At 45.9% G+C, this 26,229-nt stretch overlaps 1 protein-coding gene across 1 annotated transcript in view; it reads left to right on the top strand.

The window, feature by feature from the left end:
- Positions 1-26,229, top strand: part of GLRA1 (glycine receptor alpha 1) — a gene marked incomplete at its 5' end in the record, with an annotated part of 107,108 nt that overhangs the window by 24,637 nt on the left and 56,242 nt on the right. Inside the window, 2 exons of the mRNA XM_040436838.1 lie at positions 19,426-19,649; positions 20,241-20,323. Coding sequence (XP_040292772.1) covers positions 19,426-19,649; positions 20,241-20,323 — 307 coding nt within the window. The remainder of the gene's footprint in view (positions 1-19,425; positions 19,650-20,240; positions 20,324-26,229) is intronic.

The raw sequence follows: 26,229 nt of genomic DNA on the forward strand, positions 1-26,229 counted from the left end.
AAAGGGGCTTTATAACATATAACTGAACCGCTGAACAGCAAATATATTTTTCTTTTGCCACTAATACATGCCACAAAAGGCTTTAGAACATATAACTGCACCACTGAATGGCAAATATATATATATTTTTTCCACTTATACATGCCACAAAAGGCTTTAGAACATATAACTGCACCGCTGAACGGCAAATATATTTTTCTTTTGCCAATAATACACGCCACAAAAGGCTTTAGAACATATAACTGCATCATTAAACGGCAAATATATCTTTCTTTTGCCACTAATACACGACAAAAAATGCTGTAATTTTAGCACTTCACACAACGGTTAATAAGCCCTTTTTTCCCACTAATACAAGCCAAAAAATGCTTTAGAACATATAACTGCACTGTACAAGGGCAAATAAGACGTAGAAATATTTCCTTGCAATAAACCCTGTTAATGGCTGTATCAAACAGCACTTGCACCCTAATAAGAACGGTTTTCTGGAATTACAGAGCTGTATAATGGCAATTTGGGTCCCCTGTCAGTGCAGCAAGGTGTAATAGGATTGTTCCTATTACCCAGGCTATAACTTCCCCTACTGAACCCTGTTCAAAATAAATGCTGTGGAATGATTTCTCCCTATGCTTTCCCTACACCTTGAATAATCTTTCCCTGCACTTGTAAATCGTTATGTTAACACAATTAAGTTTTTTCTAACACTGTCCCTACACCTGCTGACGTCTCTCCCTGCACTAAGTACACTAGTAAATGGCAGAATCCAAGATGGCTGAGGCTATTTATAGGGCTGTGACATCATAGGGCTGGCTGGCTGCCTGACTGCTGATTGGCTTCATGCATGGCATTATGGGTGATCCCACCTTCCCAGAGTTCCTTGCTCTATGTCCTCACATATGCAGCAGCAATTTTAGGAAAAAATGCAAATCGTTACCACGAAGCCATCGCCAGCTGATTCCAAATCCAGACAGAGTGGAGAGGGTGTCAGCAGTAACTTTGTGTTGACGTCACTGATTAATTTGCCCTTCCTCTGATCCATCAGAACAATACCCCACAAAAAACGGATCCTGTCTGTGGAGCATACGCCTTCACTCGATCAGCATTTGCTCAATAATCCATCAGTATTGCTAATGCCCAAAAAAAACAGGAGTGGGTCTGAAACAGAGATGACACGTGAATGGAATATTTGCATGTCTTCTGTGTTTTGAACCCACTCCTGCTTTTGGCTACCAAATCATAAGCCAATTCTGATGGGACCATACAGGTCTTACAGCTGCTACACAGACAGGATCCGTTGTGTGTCTCATTTTTCCTTCCTTCTGACAGATCAGAAGAAAGGTCAAATAAATCATTATGTCAGCCAGGCCGAAAGGCAAAACAGTGGCCAAGTCATGAAGTGGGGAGGGTGGGAACAGCATGAGAAGTCCAAAGAGTGGCTCTATGACATAGTGGTGAGGTGGAAGCAGCATGAGGAAGCCACAGAGTGCACAATGACCGAGTCTGGAGTTGGCAGCAGTATGAGGAAACCACAGAGTGGCACAATGACTGAGTCTGGAGGTGGCGACAGTAACAGCATCAGGAGGATACCACAGAGTGGCAAGATGACATAGTGTGGAGATGGCAGCAGCATGAGGAGACCACTGAGTGGCAAGGTGACATAATTTGGAGGTGGCGGAAGCATCCGGAGACCACAGAGTGGCAAGGTGACATAATGTGGAGATGGCAGCAGCAGCAGGATACCACAGAGTGGCAAGGTGACATAGTGTGTAGATGGTAGTAGCAGTAGCAGCATCAAGAGACCACAGAGTGGCAAGGTGACATAGTGTGGAGATGGCAGTAGCAGCAGCAGCATCAGGAGGATACCATAGAGTGACAAGGTGACATAGTGTCGAGATGTCAGCAGCATGAGGAGAACACAGAGTGGCAAGGTGACATAATGTGGAGATGGCAGTAGCAGCAGCAGCATGACGAGACAACAGAGTGGCAAGGTGACATAATGTGGAGATGGCAGTAGCAGCAGCATGAGGAGACAACAGAGTGGCAAGGTGACATAATGTGGAGATGGCAGCAGCAGGATACCACAGAGTGGCAAGGTGACATAGTGTGGATATGGCAGAAGCATGAGGAGACCACAGAGTGGCAAGGTGACATAGTGTGGAGATGGCAGTAGCAGCAGCAGCATCAGGAGACTACAGAGTGCCAAGGTGACATAGTATGGAGATGGCAGCAGCAGCTGCATCAGGAGACCACAAAGTGACCAAGTGACAGAGTGGGGCGGTGGGTGGCAATAAAAGTACCTGCTGATGAAGGTGGGTGAAATATGGAGCACTTGGCATCAGATGTGTGGCATCAGGCGGGTTGCAGCATCAGAGTAGTAGCTGAGGCAGGTAGTCAGAAGAAACCGGTCTCTTTTATCAAAGTGTTTGTGTGGCACCATGGATGATCTAGTCTGATGCATCAGGAATTGGTGGTTGGAAATCCTGGCTGATCCACGCCTGATTCATCTTGACAAAGGTCAGTCTCTCCACATTTTGGGTGGACAGGCGAGTTCTCCTTGGGGTAACTATGGCCCCCGCCATACTAAACACCCGCTCTGATGCCACACTACTGGCAGGGTAGGACAGCTTTTCCAGGGCAAACTATGCTAGTTGCGGCCACAAATCCAGTTTGGCTACCCAGTAGTCCAGCGGATCTTCAATGTGAGGTGGCAGGGTGCTGTCCAAGAATGCCATCACCTGCTGGTTCAGGTCCTGCTCCAGGTCTACCTGCTGCTGCTGGTGAGTAGTTTCTTCACTGTGCTGGTGAAGAAAGCTACTCATCAGCGACTGTACTCAGGCTGCTGCTGATGGAGCTGGTACTGCTCCTGCCACCCCACCCCACCCCACCCCTCCCCAGCAGCCATGGCAGTGGAACGTGAGCGCAGAGGGTCAGACCCCCCCGGTCAGACCTGCGAGAAGATGGACGATGGCGCAGATAGGCAGCGGCCAACTGACTACATAAGATGTCTCTGTAGTAGTTCAGTTTGTCCTTCCTCTCGGTGGGTGTAAAAAAGGCCCCCATTCTGGACCAGTAGCGAGGGTCCAACAAGGTGGAGAGCCAGAATTCATCCCTCTGCCGAATGGTGACCACAAGCAAGTGAGCATGCATCGTGCCATTTGTGCAAGTGACTTGGAGGAACTCCCTGCCTCCATCTCCACTGCATACTGCCAGGGTGTATCCGGGTCCTCTGTCTCATCTTCCTCATCGCCCTGTAGCTCCTCTGGCTGCTCCTGCTCTTCCTCTCCTGTCAGCTGAGTAGAAAAAACACACATTTGGCTACACATTGCCTGTGCTCCAATGTCCTCCTCCCCCTCCTCTTCCAGTTCAGCCCCCACAGGGCTTATGTGGCCGTGAGATTGAGGTGCCCCGTCTCCTGTCCCCTGACCAGCCATCGTTACCAGCATCTGTTCCAGGACATGAAGCAGTGGAATGATGTTGTGTATTCCGTAGTCCTGTCAACTGACAAATAACGTGGCCTCCTCAAAGGGCCTGACCAAACGGCAGGTGTCACGAATGAGCTGCCACTGGCTGACATCAAAGTTACACAGTGGAGTACTCCTATCTGCTTGCATCATCAAGAAATCGTTGATAGTCGGTCTAACATATGGAGGTTGGAATTCCAATGGGTGGAAACGTTGCATAGCAGCCTATGTTGGGGGATGCTGTTCTGCCTCTGCAGCTCAAGGAGGGTCTGCTTTGTGGTGTACGAGAGGCTGAAGTGCATGCAAAGTTTCCTGTCCATTTTTAGGATGTTTTGCAGATGGGTGGAAGACTTCAGGAACCGCTTGACAACCAGATTGAACACGTGTGCCATGCAGGGCGCATGGCTCAGCTGTCATTGACGCAGCGCCGACACCATGTTCTTCCCGTTGTCAGTCAGCATGGTTCGGATTTTTCAGTTGTTGTAGAGAAAGCCAGGATTTCTTGATGCATCACATGGAGCAGTTCCTCCCCTGTGTAACCAGGTGCAGAACAGCGTGACACTGCCGAGCCCTGCACATGTGGTTTGCTGGAAAGGCACTGTGACTTGTCCCTGCAGTGGAGGCTGAGGACATGGTGGAGGATGAGGAGGCAGAGGCGGACATTGTCACAGGACCAACGGTGTGAAAACATCGAGGCGGAAGCAGCGTGACCTGGCAAAGTTGCTGGTGTGGCTGTGCAGGAACCACATTCACCCAGTAGGCCGTAAGGGACATGTACTGTCCCTGGCCGTAGTTACAGCTCCAAACGTCGGCAATGCCGTGCACTTTGGCAGACACCGTTAGGCTCAAGGACTGGCCCACCTTCTGTTCAACATATTTGTGCAGGGCTGGTACTACTTTTCTCGCAAAGAAATGACGGATTGGGACTCTCTACCCTGGCTTGGCACAAGCCATCAGTTCTATGAAAGGTGCAGAGTCCACCACTTGGAATGGGAGGGACTGTAGCACCAGCAACTTGGACAGGAGCACGTTCAGCTTCTGCGTCGTTGGATGCATGCACGCATACTGCTGTCTCTTATATATCGCTTTGGTAATCGATTGCTGATGGAATGACGGAATGACGATGAGTAGGAGCAGGACCATCTGGACCAGCAGAAGATGAGAATGACAGACAGCTCTCTTTGGCTGAGGTGGTGGAGCCTTAACTGGCTTAAACCCGGTGCGTGCCACTGGGTGATGCAACGGTAGCACCACATTGGATCCACGGTTCTCTGAGGCCACTGCATGGAGACGCTGCATATGTTGAAGCAGGGCCGTAGTGCCAACATTGTCACCCTGGCCACGCTTCACCTTCTGCCCACATATTCTACATGTGGCCACATTAACCTCCTCTGGCAGCTTAATAAAAAACTGCCACACCGCTGAGTAGGTGATTTTCCAGCCAACAGTCCGCACTGACTGACTGCTACCGCCTCTGCCTCCGTGAACCCCTGCACCACTACTTCCCGGGCAGGTAGGCTGCTGCAAAGCAGGTGGTCTACCCCGAGCATGTTTGGCTCCCGACCTGCAACTGCTGCCACCCTGCTGATTCCCAACCATGCTACCCCGCAGCTAGCTCAGCCGCTGCCTCACAGGCAAGCTGCCATCCTCTTCTCCTGATGATGATGAAGCCCCTTCTACACACGGCTCTCAAGTGCGATCGGCTTCATCATCATCAAGTAGTGTCTGAACGTCACTGATGTCCTCCTCAACGGTCTCTGGGTCAGGAGCCTGACCGCTAGCAACACAAGCTCCTGCGCCACTCTCCTCATCACTACTTGCCCGCCTACCGAAGGAAGAAGCGGATGTCTCCTCCAGATCTTGGCTGGACAGTAGCTGCTGACTGTCCTCTAGTAGCTCTGCTGAAAAGTGGAGCTGAGCCCACAGAATATAGTACTTCTCGCGGTGAGGGAACAGAAAAGGACAGAGGCAGGTTGAGGACAGGTGAGAGCACAACGCCTGCTTCCGGGCCATGCCAACTAAGGGTTGTGTCTGACGAACCAACTGATTGTTGGCTGGGCGTGTCTGATGTCACTTGGGATGATGTGGATGACTAAGTTAACCAATCAAGAACCGCTGGGTTGCTGGTCAAGACACGACCGCTAGATGATACCGGGAGCTCAGGCCTCTCGCTGCGACTCCTGCTGCCACGCCCCCTTACTCTTCTGCGACCTCTGCTTGCGCCAGAAACATTCAGGCCTCTGCCACTCCTCTGTGTCACTGAGGTTCCTGGCCTTGGTGAAGTAAGGCTACTTTCACACTGGCGTTTTGGTTTCCGCTCGTGAGATCGGTTTCAGGGCTCTCACAAGCGGTCCAAAACGGATCAGTTTTGCCCTGATGCATTCTGAATGGATAAGGATCCGTTCAGAATGCATCAGTTTGCCTCAGTTCTGCCTCCATTCCGCTCTGGAGGCGGACACCAAAACGCTGCTTGCAGCGTTTTGTTGTCCGCCTGACGATGCGGAGGCAAACGGATCCGTTCTGACAACCAATGTAAGTCAATGTGGACGGATCCGTTTTCATTGACACAATGCAAAATGGATCCGCCCCCCCATTGACTTTCAATGTTGTTCAAGACGGATCAGTTTTGGCAATGTTAAAGATAATACAAACAGATCCGTTCTGAACGGATGCATGCGGTTGTATTATTGGTGCGGATCCGTCTGTGCAGATCCATGACGGATCCACACCAAACACGAGTGTGAAAGTAGCCTAAGGCTCAGTTCACACGGGCGAGTATTCCGCGCGGGTGCAATGCGGGAGGTGAACGCATTGCACCCGCACTGAATCCATTCATTTCTATGGGGCTGTGCACATGAGCTGTGATTTTCACGCATCACTTATGCGTTGCGTGAAAATCGCAGCATGCTCTATATTGTGCATTTTCCACGCCAACGCAGGCCCCATAGAAGTGAATGGGGCTGCGTGAAAATCGCAAGCATTTACAAGCAAGTGCGGATGCCGTGCGATTTTCACGCACGGTTGCTAGGAGACGATCGGGATGGAGACCCGATCATTATTATTTTCCCTTATAACATGGTTATAAGGGAAAATAATAGCATTCTGAATACAGAATGCATAGTAAAATAGCGCTGGAGGGGTTAAAAAACAAATATAATAATTTAACTCACCTTAATCCGCTTGCTCGCGCAGCCGGCATCTCTTCTGTCTCCTTCTTTGCTGATTGCAGGAAAAGGACCTGTGGTGACGTCACTCCGGTCATCACATGATTCATCACATGATCTTTTACCATGGTGATGGATCATGTGATGGACCATGTGATGACCGGAGTGACGTCACCACAGGTCCTTTTCCTGCAATCAGCAAAGAAGGAGACAGAAGAGATGCCGGCTGCACGATCAAGTGGACTAAGGTGAGTTAAATTAAAAAAAATTAACCCCTCCAGCGCTATTTTACTATGCATTCTGTATTCAGAATGCTATTATTTTCCCTTATAACCATGTTATAAGGGAAAATAATACAATCTACAGAACACCGATCCCAAGCCCGAACTTCTGTGAAGAAGTTCTGGTCTGGGTACCAAACATGTGCGATTTTTCTCACGCGAGTGCAAAACGCATTACAATGTTTTGCACTCGCACGGAAAATCGCGCATGTTCCCGCAACGCACCTTTTCCCGCAATGCCCGAGCCTAAGAGCCGGTATTTTAAGGTGTCAGCGGCAGCTAATGCTGATTGACACTTTGCTATTTTAGTATGGCTGTATAGCTAATCCGGGACGGCTCTTACAGGGAGTAGCCAAAGCGATGGGTAGGTGACTATTCCCCACGTTCCAGGCCGGGTCTTGACTGGCCCATAAAAAACCCAGCCAGCAGTGTCAGCTGTGAGTGCATTACTCCTCTCTGACAGTCTCTGTGTTAGGACCTGGGAGTTTGGGCCTGGATTAAGGCCTGCTACCTTGTTGGTGTGAAAGCAGGTGGATTCGGCTTTGTCCAAGGACTTCTTTGCCGCATGGTGTGAACGAACATTTGAATCACAAGGTGACTGTTTTCCTTGAAGCAGACTTTTTGTTTAGTCATTTACTTAATGTGTGAATAAACACTGAACTGTTTAAGGCCGAATGTACACGGCCGTGTTCCGCGGCCCTGAGCGGTCCGTGGTAACCCGGCCTGGAATCCTGCTGAGAGCAGGAGCGCACAGCGTCATTGGTTGCTATGACGCCGTGCGCTTCATGCCGCCGCTGCAAAACAGTAATACACTAGTATAGATCATACGAGTGTATTACTGTAGTGCAGCGGTGGCATGAAGCGCACAGCATCATAGCAACCAATGACCCGTGCGCTCCTGCTCTCAGCAGGATTCCAGGCCGGGTTACCACGGACCGCTCAATGCCGTGTGCATTCGGCCTAATTCAAAGACTTTGTTGTCGCCTCTATACTGCGTCCGCTAACCTGCCTACCAGAGTGAATCCCCACAATTGGTGGAGGATGCGTGCATTGCAGTGAGGCTGGCATGGAGGCCGAAATATTTTTGTTTTTTCCAGGCACGGTTGTATGTCTTACATCAAACCAGCGACATTACAACCCGTGTCCCTCAACAAAATGGAGGCTGTCGTGAAGGCCCTCGTGGAGGCTAACCTGCAACAGCGGGAGGCCAATAAGCAACAGCAGGAAACAAACCAGCTGCTGTTGCAACATGTGATGGCTTTACAAGCAGCAGGAGCATCCCAGAGCGTCCACGATGCCCGGAAAGCGGTCCGTGCGGCGATCCCCAAGATGACCCCCGCAGACGACGTCAAGACCTATCTGGCGATCTTCGAGAAGGTGGTCCTGAGAGAAAAGCTACCCCGGGAGCAATGGACTCAGGGCGTCGGTCCGTTCTTTGTATTTTGACTTACCGGATGATGAAGCGGCTGATTACTCGACAGTAAAGGGTGAGATCCTGGCGAGATTGTGGGTAAATGTATTAGTCCGGGCCCAGCGGGTGCATCAGTGGGAGTTTAACCCGGCTAAGCCCGCCAGGCCCCATATTATACCCTATTACACCTGTTGCAAAAATGGCTGCAACCTGACGTGCTGAGTCCCACTGCTATGTTGGACCGTCTGTTGACTGATGTGTTCTGGAGGGCTTTGCCGTACCCCCTCCAGCACTGGATCGGCCTGGTGTCTCCTGGTAATGCCCTTGAGATGGTGGACCTGGTGGCCGGCTGTGAGAGTTGTTGATGCCCCTGAGTCAGGGGTAACTTCAACAGAGTGGCCTAGCACAGGCGGGAGGCCAGAACCTTGGGAACCCGAGGCCAAATGGCCAGCGGTAGGGGTGACCGCCACTTCGGTGGAAATGGGGGAGACAACCCCGCTGAGTGTGATGGTAGGAGACATTGAGGACTTGCCACTGGGTCCTGAATCGGCAGACCTCAATGTCTCAGATGAAAATTTCAGAACTGCACAACACTGGGACCCAACCTTATCCCGGGCCTGGGAGAAAGTTGTAATAATTGATGGTGAACCACAAAAACCTGGGTCTGAGTCGATGTTTCCCCGTTTTGTCCTTCACCAGTAAATGCTGTATCGGGTAAACCAACTATGGGGTGAGCATATTGAACAGCTGGTGGAGCCAAGGGTGTATCGCAAGCTCGTATTGGAGCTTGCCCACCATCGTGTTCTTGGGAGTCACTTGGGGTGGCAGAAAACGCAGGACTGGATACTACAGCGGTTTTACTGGCCCAGTGTGTTCGAACTGCTATGTCGCAGACGCCCTCGCAGTCTGTTGGACATAGCCAAAGAAGCATGGGAACAACAACCCACACCGCACAAAAGTGTTATTGATTAAGTCACCCAGATGCAAGGACGGATGGAGACAGTGTTGCCTCTGGTCATTGAGCATATGGAGGAAGCGCAGTGAGCCCAGAGTAGGGTGTATAATTGGCAGGCTCTGGTCCGAAACTTTAACCCGGGTGATCGGGTTTTGGTACCAACCATAGACAGTAAGTTCCTAGCTAGGTGGCAGGGGCCCTACGGGGTACTCGAGAAAGTGGGAGAGGTAAATTACAAGGTACACCAACCGGGGTGGCAAATGCCGGAGCAGGTGTACCATGTGAATTTACTAAAGCCATGGAAAGATAGGGAGTCCTCTACTGAAGACAGCCCGCGGTCAGGTTTTGTAGTAGAAAAGGTTCAGGCTCCTCGGTCTGATGCAAGAGAAGCAGTTGACACAGTAAAAATTGCTGACAGCCTCTCCTCTAAACAGGCTCAGGAAGCCAGGGAGTTCATTATTTTGAACATGGATGCGTTCTCGGACCTCCCTGGACATACTTCCATAATCCAGCATGACATTGTCACTGAGCCTCAGGCAAAAGTCCGGTTAGAACCATACCGGGTACCCGAAACTCGGCGATAATCCATGCTGCAACTACACGTCATTGAGGAGTCCAAAAGTGAATGGGCCTGTCCAATAGTCTTAATACCCAAGCCAGACGGTACGTTACAGTCATCTACCCAAAGTGTAGGCTGTAGTGAACTCCCTTAAGAAGGCTGGACTGACCGCTAACCCAAAGAAATGCGCGATAGGGTTAGAGGAGACTAAGTACCTGGGGTGCGTCATTGGACGTGGAGTTATCAAACCCCAAGTGAATGAAATAGAGGTGATTCGGATTTGGCCCCGACCTGTAACCACAAGGCAAGTAAAGTGGTTCCTGGAAATGGTGGGCTATTATATGAGGTTCGTTCCCCATTTTGCCATTTTAGTGGCTCTGTTGACAGGGTTTTTGAAGGGACAGAAGTCCTTGATGGTCGGCTGGAATGACCAGGCGGAAGAGGCTTTTTCTGCGTTGAAGTCGGTCACGTGCGGGTCACAGGTTTTGGTGACGCCCGACTTCAAGAGGGAGTTTGTGGTACAGACCGATGCCTCTGAAGTAGGCTTCGGAGCTGTACTCTCTAAGGAAATTAATGGGGAGGAACATCCCGTTGTTTCCCTGAGCCGCAAACTCACCCTAGCCGAGACTAGGTACAGTATAGTGGAGAGAGTGCCTGGCCATCAAATGGGCACTCGAGTCTCTCCGTTATTATCTGTTGGGGAGAAAGTTTCATCTGGTGACCGACCACTCCCCTCTCAAGTGGATAAGCCAGGCCAAAGAGAGGAATGCTCAGGTCACCAAATGGTTCTTGTCATTACAGAACTTCAAGTTCTCAGTGGAACACAGGGCAGGCCACTTACAGGGAAACGCAGATGCCCTGTCCCAGGTACACTGTCTGGCAAGTGTTCACCCCCTCAGGGTTGAACAAAGGGGGGAGGTATGTAGGAAGGCGCAAGGGTCAGTCGTTGACTGAAGGTATGTGTCACCGAGGTTCCTGGCCTTGGTGAAGTAAGAGCCGGTATTTTCAGGTGTCAGCGGAATGCTGATTGACATTTTGCTATTTTAGTATGGCTGTATAGCTGATCCGGGACAGCTGTTACTGGGAGTAGCCAAAGTGGTGGGTGGGTGACTACTCCCCACGTTCCAGGTCGGGTCTTTACTGGCCTATAAAAAAAAACAGCCAGCAGTGTCATCTGTGAGTGGATTACTCTTGTTGCCTCTATACTGCATCCCCTAACCTGCCTACCAGAGAGAATCCCCACAGCCTCTATAAGCTTTCAACAGAAATAACTGCAGAAGTGAACTGAGAATATATTTTTCTTGTAGTACTGATATACGCCCCTATACACTTTCAACATAAATAACTGAAACAGTGCAGTGCGTATATATTTTTCTATTTTTACTGTAATACACTAGTGTTGATCACGAATATTTGAATTGCTAATTTTTATCGCGAATATCGCCACTTCGAGAATTCGCAAATATTTAGAATATAGTGATATATATTCATAATTTTGAATATTCGAGATTTTTTTTTTATTAGTACACATGATCCCTCCCTGCTTCTAGCTTGTGGGCCAATGAGAAGGCTGCAATATCTTTGACTTTAGGAATAGTGTTGATTGCTAATTTTTGTAATGCGAATTTTTATCGCAAATTTTTCAATTGCCGATTTCCGCAATCAAGAAAATAATGACTGGAGATAACAAATTTTCGAATTCGCGAATATATGGTGAATATTTGCAAAATATCACAAATTCGAATATTGCCCCTGCCGCTCATCACTATAATACACCCCTATACGCTTTCACCAGAAATAACTGCAGAAGTAACCTGAGAATATATTTTTCTTGTAGTACTGAAATAGTGAAATATGCCCCTATACGCTGTCACCAGAAATAACTGCAGAAGTTACCTGAGAATATATTTTTCTTGTTGTACTGAAAAACACCCCTATACGCTTTCAACAGAAGTGAAATGTGTACATATTTTTGTTATCGTTCTGAATAAGATACTAAGATATAAGCCACTAAAGGCTTTTTAACATAACACTTGTAGCCCAATAACAAAAAGCTGGAATGACAGAGCTGTCTAAATGACTATTTGGATCCCCAAATAATCGTTCCCTGAACTTGAAAATCACTTTCCTATCAATGTCCCTAGCGCCTTCTGACTTCTCTCTCTGCAATAAGATGCTGTGAAATGATTCCTCCCTATCCTTCCCCTGTACTTATAAATAGTTTTTTTTTTTTGTCTTTCTTTCCCCCACAATCGTTTTTCCACTTGCTGTCCCTAGCGCCTTCACATGTTTGTCCCTGCACTCTGAACGCTGGAAAATGTCTGACTGTAAGATGGCCGACGTATTTATAGGGCTGTGACATCACAGTGCTGTGTGGCTGCTGATTGGCTGCATGCAGGCATGTCAGTCTGGGTGATCCCGCCTTCCCAGAGTTCCTTGCCCCATGTCCTCAGTCCTCACATGTGTAGCCGCCATTTTCGGAAAATTGAGATTCGTTACCAGAAGCGCGAGGAAATTCGCATTCGTTTCAAATCGAATTTTTCCTGAAATTTGGATCGAATATCACTTCGTCAGCTTCGATTCGCTCAACTCTAATTATAACGCTGGTTCTCAGCAACCACTTACTTTTAGCTCATGAGTGACACACCTATGCACTATATAAGACAGAATATGGAAAGAAGTGTTAATTATAAGGATGAAGAGATATTACTTGCATCCAGGCCCCCAAGAGCCTCTTTAGCACTATAATGGCGCATGAATGTAGGACCCTTATTACACTGTACCTGGAAAATACATTTTACAAAATCTCTGGGTTTGGAAAAGGGCCCAATTGCCCTCTTTGAGAGGACACAGATCGATAATCTCATATATTTTTTTAATAATCAACAGCTCATTCTAAAGAGTACGTTGGTGTGCTTTGTTACAGCAAAGGGCATTGAGAACAGGTCATTTTTATGATGTCCTGAATGCTCTATAAAAAGGCCACACTGTGTGCTGATTATAGCATGGCTTTCTTTTTTTTTTCTATCTGTGATTTGTAAAAACGAGGCATGACAGATGGTATAATGACATATAACCTCTCACATGGTTCATCTTTTATCCTTGCGGGCAGACAGCACTACGCAGGCCCATTAAGCCTCATCACAGCAACTCAGATAAACTACTTTGGTCATTTTCAGTCATTTTCTGTTGGTGAGGGATATGGAAAGAAATGGTATTTTTAGAAAAAGATCATTTAAATATTAAAGTCTTCAGCCGTCTCATAAATCATCTGCTGCTGGAGAGATGGCGAACAAAAGAGATTAAACCATGATATGCCTTAGCTTCTTGTCCACTGATGTCCTTACCAGCTAAAAATAAAGGCGAAGAGAAGAAATAATGAGTCTGGAACACAGACTGGACAATTCAGGATAAGTGATATCTCAACTGGTCTGTGTCGGTTATGTCTGCAGCAAAAAAAATGGCAAATCATGTCTTCAATAAGGCAAATATTGTCCACTGACCTAAAAGGCACATTTATGGGGAAAACTTTATCGATCCCAAATGACCCTTGGTATTACATACTATGTTAATTTCATAGCATCAGCTCCTTTCATTTGCCTTGTAATTGGGAAATGATGATGTCATCATTGCTGTATTGCTGCCTCTGAAAATAATTACAGAGTTTGCAAGGCTAATTGGTAACAATAGTTTAGTAATAATTGAAGCTTGCAAAAAAGATAATGTTGAAAGAGTAATGATGCCAACTAGGCTTGAGTGAATAGAGCTTCGCATCATAGATCCAAATTTGATTCGTTCAAACCCTTTGTTTTCAGTGCTGTTTCTGTACAGCATTAAAATGCATTGGCTCTGTGTAGGTAAAGTTCGTATTGCCCGAAGTCGCAGGAGTCTTTAGTGAATTACTGCTGTATTCATATCTGCGTATTTTAAAACAGTTTAAAATAGATATTTGAAGTGGGCTTTGGTACCGAGCTACCAGCCAGTACCAAAGCCCACTTCGGATTCCTATTTTAAAATGTTTTAAAATATGCAGATATGAATACAGTAGTAATTCACCAAAGACTAGTGCGCAACTTCGGGCAATACGAACTTTGCTTACATGGAGCCAATGCATTTTAATGCTGTACGGAAAGAGCATTAAAAACAACGTTTTTTTTAGCAAATCGACTTCTGCTCTATGATGCAAAGGTTGATTCACTCAAGCCTAAGGCTAAAATATTAATGGTAAAGTTGTATAGCAGTACATGGTGTCCCTACAAATCCACATTACTGAGCACTAAGCACTGTGTGTTGTATCTATCTATCTATCTATCTATTATCGGTATCTATCTATCTATCTATCTATCTATCAATCAATCTGTCTATACACTATATCCTCCCCTAGAAGCATGGCTTGTCATGGAGCATGCTCCTACATCTTTCTCATGTATTCATACTGATTCCATTGTACCACTGGAGTTATGTAGAAATACCTGACGAAGAAGTCCGCTGACTTCGAAACGCGTAGGACTGTTTTTTTGGTCCTTGGAAGCACCCGTACTAGAGTTGTGACGTCACACGCTACGCTTCCCGGATTCCCGTACCATCACGCTCCTTCGTGCACGCGCCAGCTGCCGGCCGGAGCGACGCGCGCGATTTTTGAAGTTGAGCAAGAAAACTTGGTATCTATCCTGTACTACCCAATACTGTGAAGATTCTACCTACTGGGAACACTCTCGACAGATATCCGATTACCACAGGTACTTACTAGTGCTACTTGATTTTACCCCATGTGTTCTTTTATTCCTGCGCTGATACCATACCCTTTTCTTCTGATATTTATGTAGAAATACAACACGGCCCCATATTATTTTAAAAGAGCCATCTTATATCTGTGCAACACAATCTACAATATACCTTGAGGCTTAAAGAGGTTGTCCGGCCATATGTATTGATGACCTATCATCAGGATAGGTCATCAATATCAGATCGACAGGGGACTGACACCCAGCAACTCCACCAATCAGCTGTTTGAAGAGGAGGTGGCACACTGTCTCATCTGTAGCGGTGGCATAGTGTAATTACAAGCACTCGCTTCATTCAAGTGAATGAGCATGTACTTGTCATTACACTGCACCACTAAATCCTCCAAGACAAAGTGCAGTGTAATGAACAGGAAGCAGCGCTCACATGGAGCGCTGCCTCCCCTTCAAACAGCTGATCGGCGGGGGTGTCGAGTGTTGGACCACGCCGATCAGATATTGATGACATATCCTGACGATAGGTCATCAATATATATGGCTGGACAGCCCCTTTAAGTATACATACCATAACAAATTCTGTTGAATGTCTTCAGATAGCCACGTACCATCAAGGCCTATTCACCTGCCAGTAAAGGCTAGTTTTTGAATGAGAATTTCAATAATTTAGATGCCCATTTGTAGATTGAGAAATATAAGAGGTGCATATAACAAAGCTAAATACTATAATAGCTTACATTCCTGTTGATCCGAAACAGACTTAAAGGGGTTTGCCGGGACATTATAACTGATGACCTATCCTCAGGATAGGTCATAAGTATCTGATCGGTGGGGTCTGACACCCGGGACCCCCGTCAATCAGCTGTTTGAGAAGTTAGTGGCACTCCTGTGAGCTCCACAGCCTTCTGACACAGCTTTTCCTAGGCTAGTAACGTCACGTTCATTGGTCACATGGCTTAGGCGCAGTTCAGCCCCATTTAAGTGAATGAGGCTGAGCTGCGATATCAAGCACAACCGCTATACAATGTATGTCGCTGTGTTTGCAAAGCTATGAGAAGGCAGCAGCGATCACAGGAGCGCCAGTGCCTTCTCAAACAGCTGACAGTGCCTTCTCAAACAGCTGATCGGCGGGGGTCCCGAATGTCAGCCCCCCACTGATCAGGTATCCAGAGGATAGGTCATCAGTTTTAAAATCCTGGAAAACCCTTTTAAAATGTGTTTTTTATGTATTTTCCTCACTTACTGATCCAAACCTGCTCCACTATTTCGGGAATTTGTTAGTACAAGAGTATGATGAAAATTTCGAAATGCGGAGTCCTGACAACATGCTGCTTGGTAGAATGCTTACTTATTTTTCACCTATACTCAAGAAGAAAAGCAGCTTAATCACCTGTGTGGCTTAGAAAAAAAACCTTCACACTGCTCCCATGAGGCGTCTCTTCTGTCAAAATGTATTACATGTATTGATTTGCTCCAAATTATCACGACATACATAAATCTATTGAGCAGTATAACACAACCTTTTACATGACACTAGCTCATAGAGGCATCACATGCAACTGATATGGGAACCTTGAAGTTAGGCCAGTCCTTAGTTTGATCCATTTCTATTTCTACTGGTGAACATATCTAATCCTCGCCTTTAAGCATATCCTTGCACAAGCAAAGATAAATCAGTTATATAAAATGAAACACTGATGCAAGAACAGAATTATATAAAGATTTCTTTATATATTTTTCTAAATATGAGATGTTAAAAGATAAATACAGTGGAAGATATTAGAAACATAGAAACATAGAATGTGTCGGCAGATAAGAACCATTTGGTCCATCTAGTCTGCCCAATATACTGAGTACTATGGATAGCCCCTGGCCCTATCTTATATGAAGGATGGCCTTATGCCTATCCCATGCATGCTTAAACTCCTTCACTGTATTTGCAGCTACCACTTCTGCAGGAAGGCTATTCCATGCATCCACTACTCTCTCAGTAAAGTAATACTTCCTGATATTACTTTTAATCCTTTGCCCCTCTAATTTAAAACTATCTCCTCTTGTAGCAGTTTTTCTTCTTTTAAATATTCTCTCCTCTTTTACCTTGTTGATTCCCTTCATGTATTTAAAAGTTTCTATCATATCCCCTCTGTCTCGTCTTTCTTCCAAGCTATACATGTTAAGGTCCTTTAATCTTTCCTGGTAAGTTTTTTATCCTGCAATCCATGTACTAGTTTAGTAGCTCTTCTCTGAACTCTCTCCAAAGTATCAATATCCTTCTGGAGATATGGTCTCCAGTACTACGCACAATACTCCAAATGAGGTCTCACTAGTGCTCTGTAGAGCAGCATTAGCACCTCCCTCTTTCTACTGGTAATGCCTCTCCCTATACACCCAAGCATTCTGCTAGCATTTCCTGCTGCTCTGTGCCATTGTCTGCCTACCTTTAAGTCTTCTGAAATAATGACCCCTAAATCCCTTTCCTCAGATACTGAGGTTAGGACTGTATCACAGATTTTATATTCTGCTCTTGGGTTTTTACGCCCCAGGTGCATTATTTTGCATATTAAGTGAGGAATTGCTGGGATGTGCTTATATCTACTGTTACTTTTTTTAACTTTTACTCTTATATCATAAACATGGGCTTTAAGAGGTTAAGGGGGATGTCTCACTTCAGCAAGTGACATTTATCGTGTAGAGAAAGTTAATACAAAGCATTTACTAATATATTGTTATTGTCCATATTGCTTCCATGGTTACGACCACCCTGCAATCCAGCATTGGTGGCTGTGCTTGCACACTAAGGAAAAAAGCACTGGCTTCTCTTGTGTCCGGGACCATAGGAATGCACATAGGCCAGCACTTTTTCCTATAGAGTGCAAACACGGCCACCAATCCTGGATTGAAGGGTGGTCGTAACCATGGAAACGAGACATGTATAATGTGATGTAAAAATTAGTCTAGCCAGTAAAGGAAGCAATATGGATAATAATAATACATTAGTAAGTGCCTTGTATTAACTTTCTCTACATGATAAATGCCATTTGCTGAAGTGAGACAGCCCCTTTAATATCTTTAGGTCATTGTATTTAAAGTGTGTGCTCCTGCTGAAAGAAGTAATTATCACCTACAGTGTGTTAAAGTTACTTTAAAAAAAATGTCTCATTATGCATAATAGTCAAGGTATAGGTCAGAGTGAAAAATCGGAGATCTAGGTTAGAGTACAACCTATCTACTTTAGGCTAGAAAGGTCTTGTGGTTTAAGATCATGGAACAGGCACCTTCACCACCTCTCTCTAACAGCTGATACCAGGGGGAAATATAGCAAATGAAAGGTCATCAATTACAAGGACAGGCAGGGTCCACCATAGCAAGAGATACCACTGGCAACTGTTCTGTGCCTTGCTCACGAAAGGGGATCAAGAAAGGGGGAACCACCATTACAAGATCCAACCCTGTCCATAAGGCATATCAGCAGAGGTTGTTGTAATGAGACAGTCCTGCTCTATAGGTTACCATTTCCCTCCATTATGATTCCCTATATGCACTCAACAATAAACACATTTAGTTCACATGCAGTTAAATATATCCACCAAATCATCTTGAATACAGCTAGCCGTTTCTGCATTACTTTGTGCCTGGACTTCTGGTGTATTGAATCCAACCTTAATGAGAAAGAAGGATCGGTTTATCAAATTAATCTAATGCACAGGAGTATCAATAGCAGACGGTGTACCACCATTTCTTCAGGTTTGAACAAGATTATCTCAAAGTCATAGCATCCAATCTTCTATAGAAAAAATCATCTAGTGAGATCAATGGGAGAAGGCTAAATGCATTATGCTCTTAATGCATTTCACAAGAGCTCATATCAATAGGCTGCTTTCAATTGCAGCTAGTATGTACTTACATTGACTTCATTCTCTAAGGATGCAGTATATTTTTATTTTTCTGTTTTATTTTTGTAAAGGAAATGATAAATATATAAGACAATAATCTTATGACATATGAATCTTGGATTTTAGATATTAGAATGTCCCAGACAAAACAAGGAAAAACTCATTAAAGGGAAGAGGTCACCAGCATCCTCCCTATCAAACTGTTAAACTTAGTTCACCCGATTAAAACGTTGCTTTACTTTTGTTGATCCGAGGCTCTGTTCCTGAGTTATGATACTTTTTCTTAATATGCCAATTAGGCCTTTGGTACTGAGGGTGTCACCACTGCCTTGGTTGCATCCAAGCTCTGCTCCTTTCCGTGCTCCATTCTTCATTTTGGATTAAAATTACCTTTGATCCATATGCAAATGAGCATTTAAGTGCACTGAGGACCGGTCCAAGCCACTGTGTGTACCCTTGGTCTTCCTGCTTTCTATACTAGGCCTTCCATCTCTTTCTTGATTGAAAAGACAAGAAAAGATGACTATGCAGGAACCTGGCCATGTCAATCAAGAAGGAGAGGGAGGGACTGGCAAAGGGAATAGGAGAGGCAAGGATGCACAGAGTGGCTTTGGCAGTGCACCTAACTGCTTATTTGCATATAGTTTAAAAGTCTTTTTTTCCAGATTGAAGCAATGGATTACTAAGTGAAAGATATCATTGCATTCATCTGAGCTAAGAGAGGGCTTGGACAGTTAGTTTTTTTTTCATGCTGAGAAAAGCTACATATCCTTTTTTGACAAAATCTGTAAAAGGCCTAAAAAAAAACATAAATTAAAAAGAAGTGATTTATGCATTGTTGATGATCTCATGAGGAATATTATATTCAGTTTGCTATTTCTTTAATTTAAGAAATGAAATTTTTCTTGTATGGTAGAACCATTATCATTTACTGTATTATTTCATTTTTCATTTTATTCTAGGATTACAGATTAAATATATTCCTGCGTCAACAATGGAATGACCCCCGATTGGCTTATAGTGAATACCCAGATGACTCTTTAGATTTGGACCCCTCTATGTTGGATTCTATCTGGAAGCCAGATCTGTTCTTTGCCAACGAAAAGGGGGCAAATTTCCATGAAATTACCACAGACAACAAACTGCTAAGGATCTTTAAAAATGGCAATGTACTTTACAGCATTCGGTAAGTCAAAATATACCGTAACTTCAATAGTGCAAGAAGCAAGACCAACATTTGTAGGTAGAATTAGCATTTATTTTTTTCTTACAAATGAATAGTACAGGTGAATATAACAAACTTTGTAAAATATCTTATTAAAGAATTATCCTCATTCCCAGGCTTCTTAGGTTGCTTTCCTCCTGCTTCCCTTCATTCAGCCTCTTATCTGTAGCAGGACCGTCTATAGACTTCAGTATTAAAAGCAACAGAGAGCAATTTGAAAAAAGTATTTTTTAATAAGATATATTATAAAGTTTTTATTATATTCACATGCACTGCTCATTTCGGAAAATATGTTTTATAATTGGAGGTATGCTTTAAATGCTGCAGATATGTAGTCTCAGATTTGTGTGCAGCCAATGTAAAGTATTTTACATTGCCAGCAAAGTGTTTTTTAAAGGAGTTTCTGGGATTTCAATATTGATGACCTTTCCTCAGGAACAGCTACTGAATCAGTGCCCTGCCTTGAACTGGTCTATATAATGAGTGGGATGGGTAAAATTGCTTGTTGCGCATGGTTCCATAATATATCAATATTATAATTTTTTTTTGCAGTTTAACTTTGACTTTGGCTTGCCCCATGGACCTGAAAAATTTTCCAATGGATGTCCAAACCTGCATCATGCAACTGGAGAGTTGTAAGTTGAAATGGATTCTAAAGAAGGCCATACACATTAAACATAGGTCATGATTATTTTTAGGAGTTCAGACAACAATCTTAAGTGTATGATGGTGTGCCAACTCTTCCTATATGGTGCAAGTCAGGGAAATCTACTGAAATTTTACATGCACATGCCCAGTTGTTTTTTCTTAGGAGCGATAAGCCGCTGCTGGGGGTTTCTAGAAATAGTTTACTCCAGTGTCTCTCTATTCTGAACACATACATCCTCAGACAAACCATGAATGTATATGTATGGGGAGGTCAGAAATAGTGTTGATCGAGCACCCGAGTATAATAGAAGTGAATGGGAGAACCCGAGCATTAAACCAGGCACCCCCTGCTCTGAAGAGGGGAGGGTGCCTGGTTCATAGGAAAAGGTCAGAAAACATAGAAAAGATGGAAACAGCATGGTTTGGGAACAGCATGGGGAGGATGTCTGGATGCATCTTGGACTCCCAGGTCGCTGCTGGGAACGATGTTGTCCGAGTAGAACGCCACTTTTACAGATTGACAATAATACGCACAAAACCGAAGATAAAATCGATTATAGAGGAAAAATTGTTAGGAAACATTCTTTCCTGTATATTTTCTTGTATATAAAGTGCAAGTGCTGCCAAAAATTACAAGGAAGAGGCACTCCGATACAAACTGTATATCACATAAAGAAAGGCCTCATTCACATTGTGGTACAAATGTTTATGTAGTGGGACTCCTACACTCATAAAGCCTATGCACTAAGTGAAAAGGCTGCCAAAAATTACAAGGAACCGGCACTCCAATACACCCTTTGTTACACATAAAGGAGGGCATCATACACAGCCTTGAAAAATTATGACTGATGGCCTGCTGGTGACCCTTAAAACCATTTGGAGCAAGGGCGTGCTGATCTAACCATCTAAAACATTATGGGCGAGGGCCTGCTGCCACTTTGGTGACTCTAGATAACCTGGGATCGATCGCACGTCCCCGTCATGGTGACGATCCATTCGGATGTCTGCTCTATCAACTTTCGATGTTATTTTCAGCTGGTGAGCTGGAAATTTCAAGCGCTGCTGCAGCGTTGATAGACCGGCTGAAGCTGTCGATGACTTGCGGAAATGTGCACACACGCGGCACACCTTCACCAGTAGCTCAGGCAAATTGGGGTAGGTTTTGAGAAACCGCTGAACCACAAGGTTAAACACGTGGGCTAGGCATGGGATGTGTCTGAGCTTGCCGAGTTCCAAAGCCGCCACCAAGTTACGGCCATTATCAGACACAACCATGCCTGGTTCTAGGTTGAGTGGCGAGAGCCACAGCTCAGTCTAGTCTCTTATCCCCTGCCACAGCTCTGCGAAGGTGTGCTGTTTGTCCCCTAAGCATATAATCTTCAGCCAGGCCTGTTGCCGCTTCCCCACTGCAGTGCTACACTGCTTTCAGCTACCGACTGATGATTGACTGGTGCTGCACGCGGATAATTCGGAGGTGGAAGTGGGGGAGGAGCAGGCGGAGGAGGAGAAGTGGGGGTTGGAGCCACAAACGTAGGTGCTGGCGGAAACTCTGAATGACGTAGGGCCCGCAATCCTTGGCGTCGGTAGCACCTGTGCCATCGAAGGGTACGACTATCTCCCGGCCTCCACAACATTCACCCTGTGTGCCGTCAGAGAAATGTAGTGTCCCTGGCTGAATGCACTTGTCCATGTGTCCGTGGTTAAGTGGACCTTCCCAGTAACTGCGTTGGTCAGGGCACGTGTGATGTTACGGGACACATGTTGGTGTAAGGCAGGCAAGGCACACCAGGAAAAATTGTGGCGGCTGGGGACTGCATAACACGGGACAGCCACCGACATGAGGCTGCGGAAGGCCTCAGTGTCCACAAGCCTAAATTGCAACATTTCCAGGGCCAGTAATTTGGAAAGGTGCGCATTTAGTGCTATGGCCTGTGGGTGGGTGGGTGTGTATTTGCGCTTGTGTTGAAATGCCTGGGGTAAGGACATTTGTAGGCTGCGCTGGGACACAGAAGTGGATGTGGTCGCTGATGGTGCTTGCGAAGGTCCAGGAGCAGGGCGGGAGGTATCCGGGTCTGTGCCTTCGACAGGGGATTGGCCAGCACGTAACACAGGGGAAGAGGAGGCAGTGGTGTGACCCGCAGACACAGATTGTGGACCCAGGCGTTCGGCCCACCTATTCTGGTGCTTTGATGCCATGTGGCGGATCATGGTGGTGGTGCTGAGGTTGCTAGTGTTCATGCCCCTGCTCATTTTTGTATGGCACAGGTTGCAAATTACAATTCTTTTGTCATCCACACTTCTCCTCAAAAAAGCGCCAGACTGCAGAACACCTACCCAATGGCAAGGGAGATTTCCCCAAGGGTGTGCTCCAGGGAACAGTTGTGTGCCTGTTTGGTGTGGCCCGCCTTCTCCCTTTTGCCACTCCACTGCCTCTTCCAGCCTGTTGCAGTGCAGCAGACCCCTCCCCCTCTGTACTGTTGTCCTCGCTCAGCTTTCCACCTTCGCAGGTTGGGTCATTGACATCATCGACCACCACCTTCTCTTCCACTTCTTTACTCTGCTCATCCTCCTGACTTGTTGACCTAACCACTACCTCAGTGATTGACAACTGTGTCTCATCCTCTTCATCAACCTCTTGAGACAGTAATTGCCGTTGGGTTATTGGTAACAGTGTCTCATCATCATCCACCTCATTAAACAGTAATTGCCTTTCCCCACCATCATCTTCTTGTGATTTTGGATGCTTAAGAGCTTTGGAATCAGGGCACAAGATCTGTCCCTCCAAGCGTGCTTGGCGAGAGGGCCAAATGAAGGAATGGCGCTAAAAAGAGCTCCTCTGAATATCCGAGTGTGGGATCACTTGTTTGCCCAGAATTTCCATGGTGGGAGGAAGGAGGATGAGGGTGATGATTGGGTTGAGCAGACTCTTGGCTACTGAGACTGGACTTGGTGGAATACAGGGTGGTGCTTAAGCGACTGGAAGCATTATCTGCTGCAATCCATCCGACCACCTGGTCGCACTGGTCTGACTTCAAGAGTGGTGTCCTGCGCCAACCTGCAAACTGGGACATCGGGGATGATTGTTTTTCTTGTGCTCTGGCAGCAGACACAGTTTCACCACGCCCAGGGCCACAGTCTCTGCATGCACATCAGCATCACGGCCATTTCCCAGTCCCTTACTGCTCGCCTTCTTCATATTAAAGGTTATATATGATTGAAAGTCTGTCACACGTACAGTAACGTAGGATTTGGAAGTGTTTCCACATCCAAAATTCTAAAAGATTTTCTCCTTTTTGAAAAAAAATGTCACAGATACATTTTTGAAGCGCACACTTTACACTGCAGATGTGGCCCTGGTAATGTCACTGTCAGAAGCGGACACCGTCTATTGACAAAGTACACTGTATGTCACAGATACATTTTTGAAGCGCACACGTTACACTGCAGATGTGGCCCTGATAAGGTCACTGTCAGAAGCGGACACCGTCTACGGAAAAAGTACACTGTATGTCACAGATACATTTTTGAAGCGCACACCTTACACTGCAGATGTGGCACTGGTAATGTAACTGTCCGCAGCGGACACCGTCTATCGAAAAAGTACACTGGATGTCACAGATATTTTTTGGATGCGCACACTTTACACTGGAGATGTGGCGCAGCTAATGTCACTGTCCGCATCGGACACCGTCTACGGGAAAAGTACACTGGATGTCACTGATATTTTAGGGATGCGCACACTTTACACAGGAGATGTGGCGCAGATAATTTAATCTGTCCGCAGCGGCCTATTAGACGCTATTTAACACTAAAAAATATATATTGCTGCTGTCGCACACAATTGTCCTTAAAAGGACTTTTGGGTCTCTGAAAAGTTTTTCTAATAAAAATCTTCCAATAACACTCCCTACACTGTCTGTCCCTTCCTATACACAGCTCTCCCTAAGACTGAGCAATTTAGCGCAGGTTGCGCAACATATATTGCTGCTGTCACACACAATAGTCCTTAAAAGGACTTTTAGGTGTCTGAAAAGTTTTTCAAATAAAAATCTTTCAATAACACTCCCTTACACTGTCTGTCCCTTCCTAAGCTCAGCTCTCCCTGACTAAGACTGAGCTGAACACGCGTCATCGGGTGCTATATAGCACCCAATGACGCGTTCCGGCCAGCCCATCACTGTAATGCCAGTAACCAACATGGCTATGGCATTACAGTGAGCGCAGTACTTACCTGCACGTTTATTGGCTGCGTAGCAGCCAAGAAACGTACGGAGAGGAGACTCGAGCATTGCGCTCGAGCACATGCGGTACTCAATCAAGTACCGCCATGTGCCGAGCATCGAGATGCTTGAGCCGAACTGGTGTTGGCCAAAGGAGCATGTGGGCGACAGCTAACTTGTATGGCCACTTTAAGACCCTGGTTTACATTAAAGGGGTTATACAAGCCTTGAAATACCTGGGCCCCTCACACACAATATACTTACCTTGCTTCCCGGCATCCGCGTCGCTCCTGGTCCCCGCACGGGCGCCGCTGCTTTTCCCCGTGCGCCGATGAAAACATTTGGTGTCGGGGGAAAGGGGGAGCCAATGGCAGGTGGTGACAGGGATGATCCTCCCTAGCGTCACCCGCGATGCTAGGGAGGCTCATGCCTGTCATTGGCTGCCCCCCCCCCCCCCCCCCCCCCGCACAGAGAGAAGAAGCAGCTGCCGTGCGGGGCCCAGGAGTGGCGCAGGGAGCCAGGTAAGTAGAACCAGTGTGAGGGGCCCGGGCATATTAGGGGCATTTCCAGGCTCGGATAGCCCCTTTAATCTATACTAGTTCGACCCTAAGATTCTAGTGGCATTTGCTAAAGACTGGAAAACCATTAATATGTTTCTTCAACTCTTTAATCATAATATTTGCTTCATTTATATCATTTAGTATTGTTTTTCCTTTTTTTAGTTTTAAACCCTTAGGCGACTTTCACACTAGCCTTTTTTTGCGGATCCGTCATGGATCTGCAAAAATGCTTACGTTACAATAATACAACCGCATGCATCCGTCATGAATGGATCCGGTTGTATTATTGTTTCTATAGCTATGACGGATCCGTCTTGAACACCTTTGAAAGTCAAAGGGGGACGGATCCGTTTTCTATTGTGCCAGATTGTGTCACAGAAAACAGATCCATCCCCATTGATTTGCATTGTGTGCCAGGATGGCTCAGTTTGGCTCCGCTTCGTCAGGCGGACAGAAAAACGGTGTCCGCCTCCAGAGCGGAATGGTGACTGAAGCAAAATGCATTAGGTAAAAACTGATCCATTTTGGACCGCTTTTGAGAGCCCTGAACAGATCTCACAAGCGGAAAGCCAAAACGCTAGTGTGAAAGTAGCCTTAAATGACCAGGCTGTTTTGGGCCTTATTGACCAAGCTTTTTTTTTTTTTTTTTTCTTATTGTCGCTTTCCAAGACGTCTAAGGGCCCATTCACATGTCCGTGTGTGTTTTGCGGATCCACGTATCCGTGGATCCGCAAAACACGGACATCGGCGATGTGCGTTCCGCATTTTGCGGACCGCACATCGCCAGCACTTAATAGAAAAAGCCTATTCTTGTCCGCAATTGCGGACAAGAATAGGACATGTTCTATTTTTTTCGGGAACGGAATTGCGGACCCGGAAGTGCGGATCCGCAATTCCGGATCCGGGCAGCACATCACATCGTGCTGCCCCATAGAAATGAATGGGTCCGCAATTCCGTTCCACAAAATGCGGAACGAAATTGCGGATCTGTGAATGGGCCCTAAATGTTTTATTTTTCTGTCTATATAGCCGTTTGAGGGCTTTTTTTTTTGCAGGACAAGTTGTAGATTTTAGCGGCACCATTTTGGGCTAGACATAACTTACTGATTAACT

Source organism: Bufo bufo, chromosome 1 (assembly GCF_905171765.1).
Source record: "Bufo bufo chromosome 1, aBufBuf1.1, whole genome shotgun sequence".
Taxonomy (NCBI): Eukaryota; Metazoa; Chordata; class Amphibia; order Anura; family Bufonidae; genus Bufo; species Bufo bufo.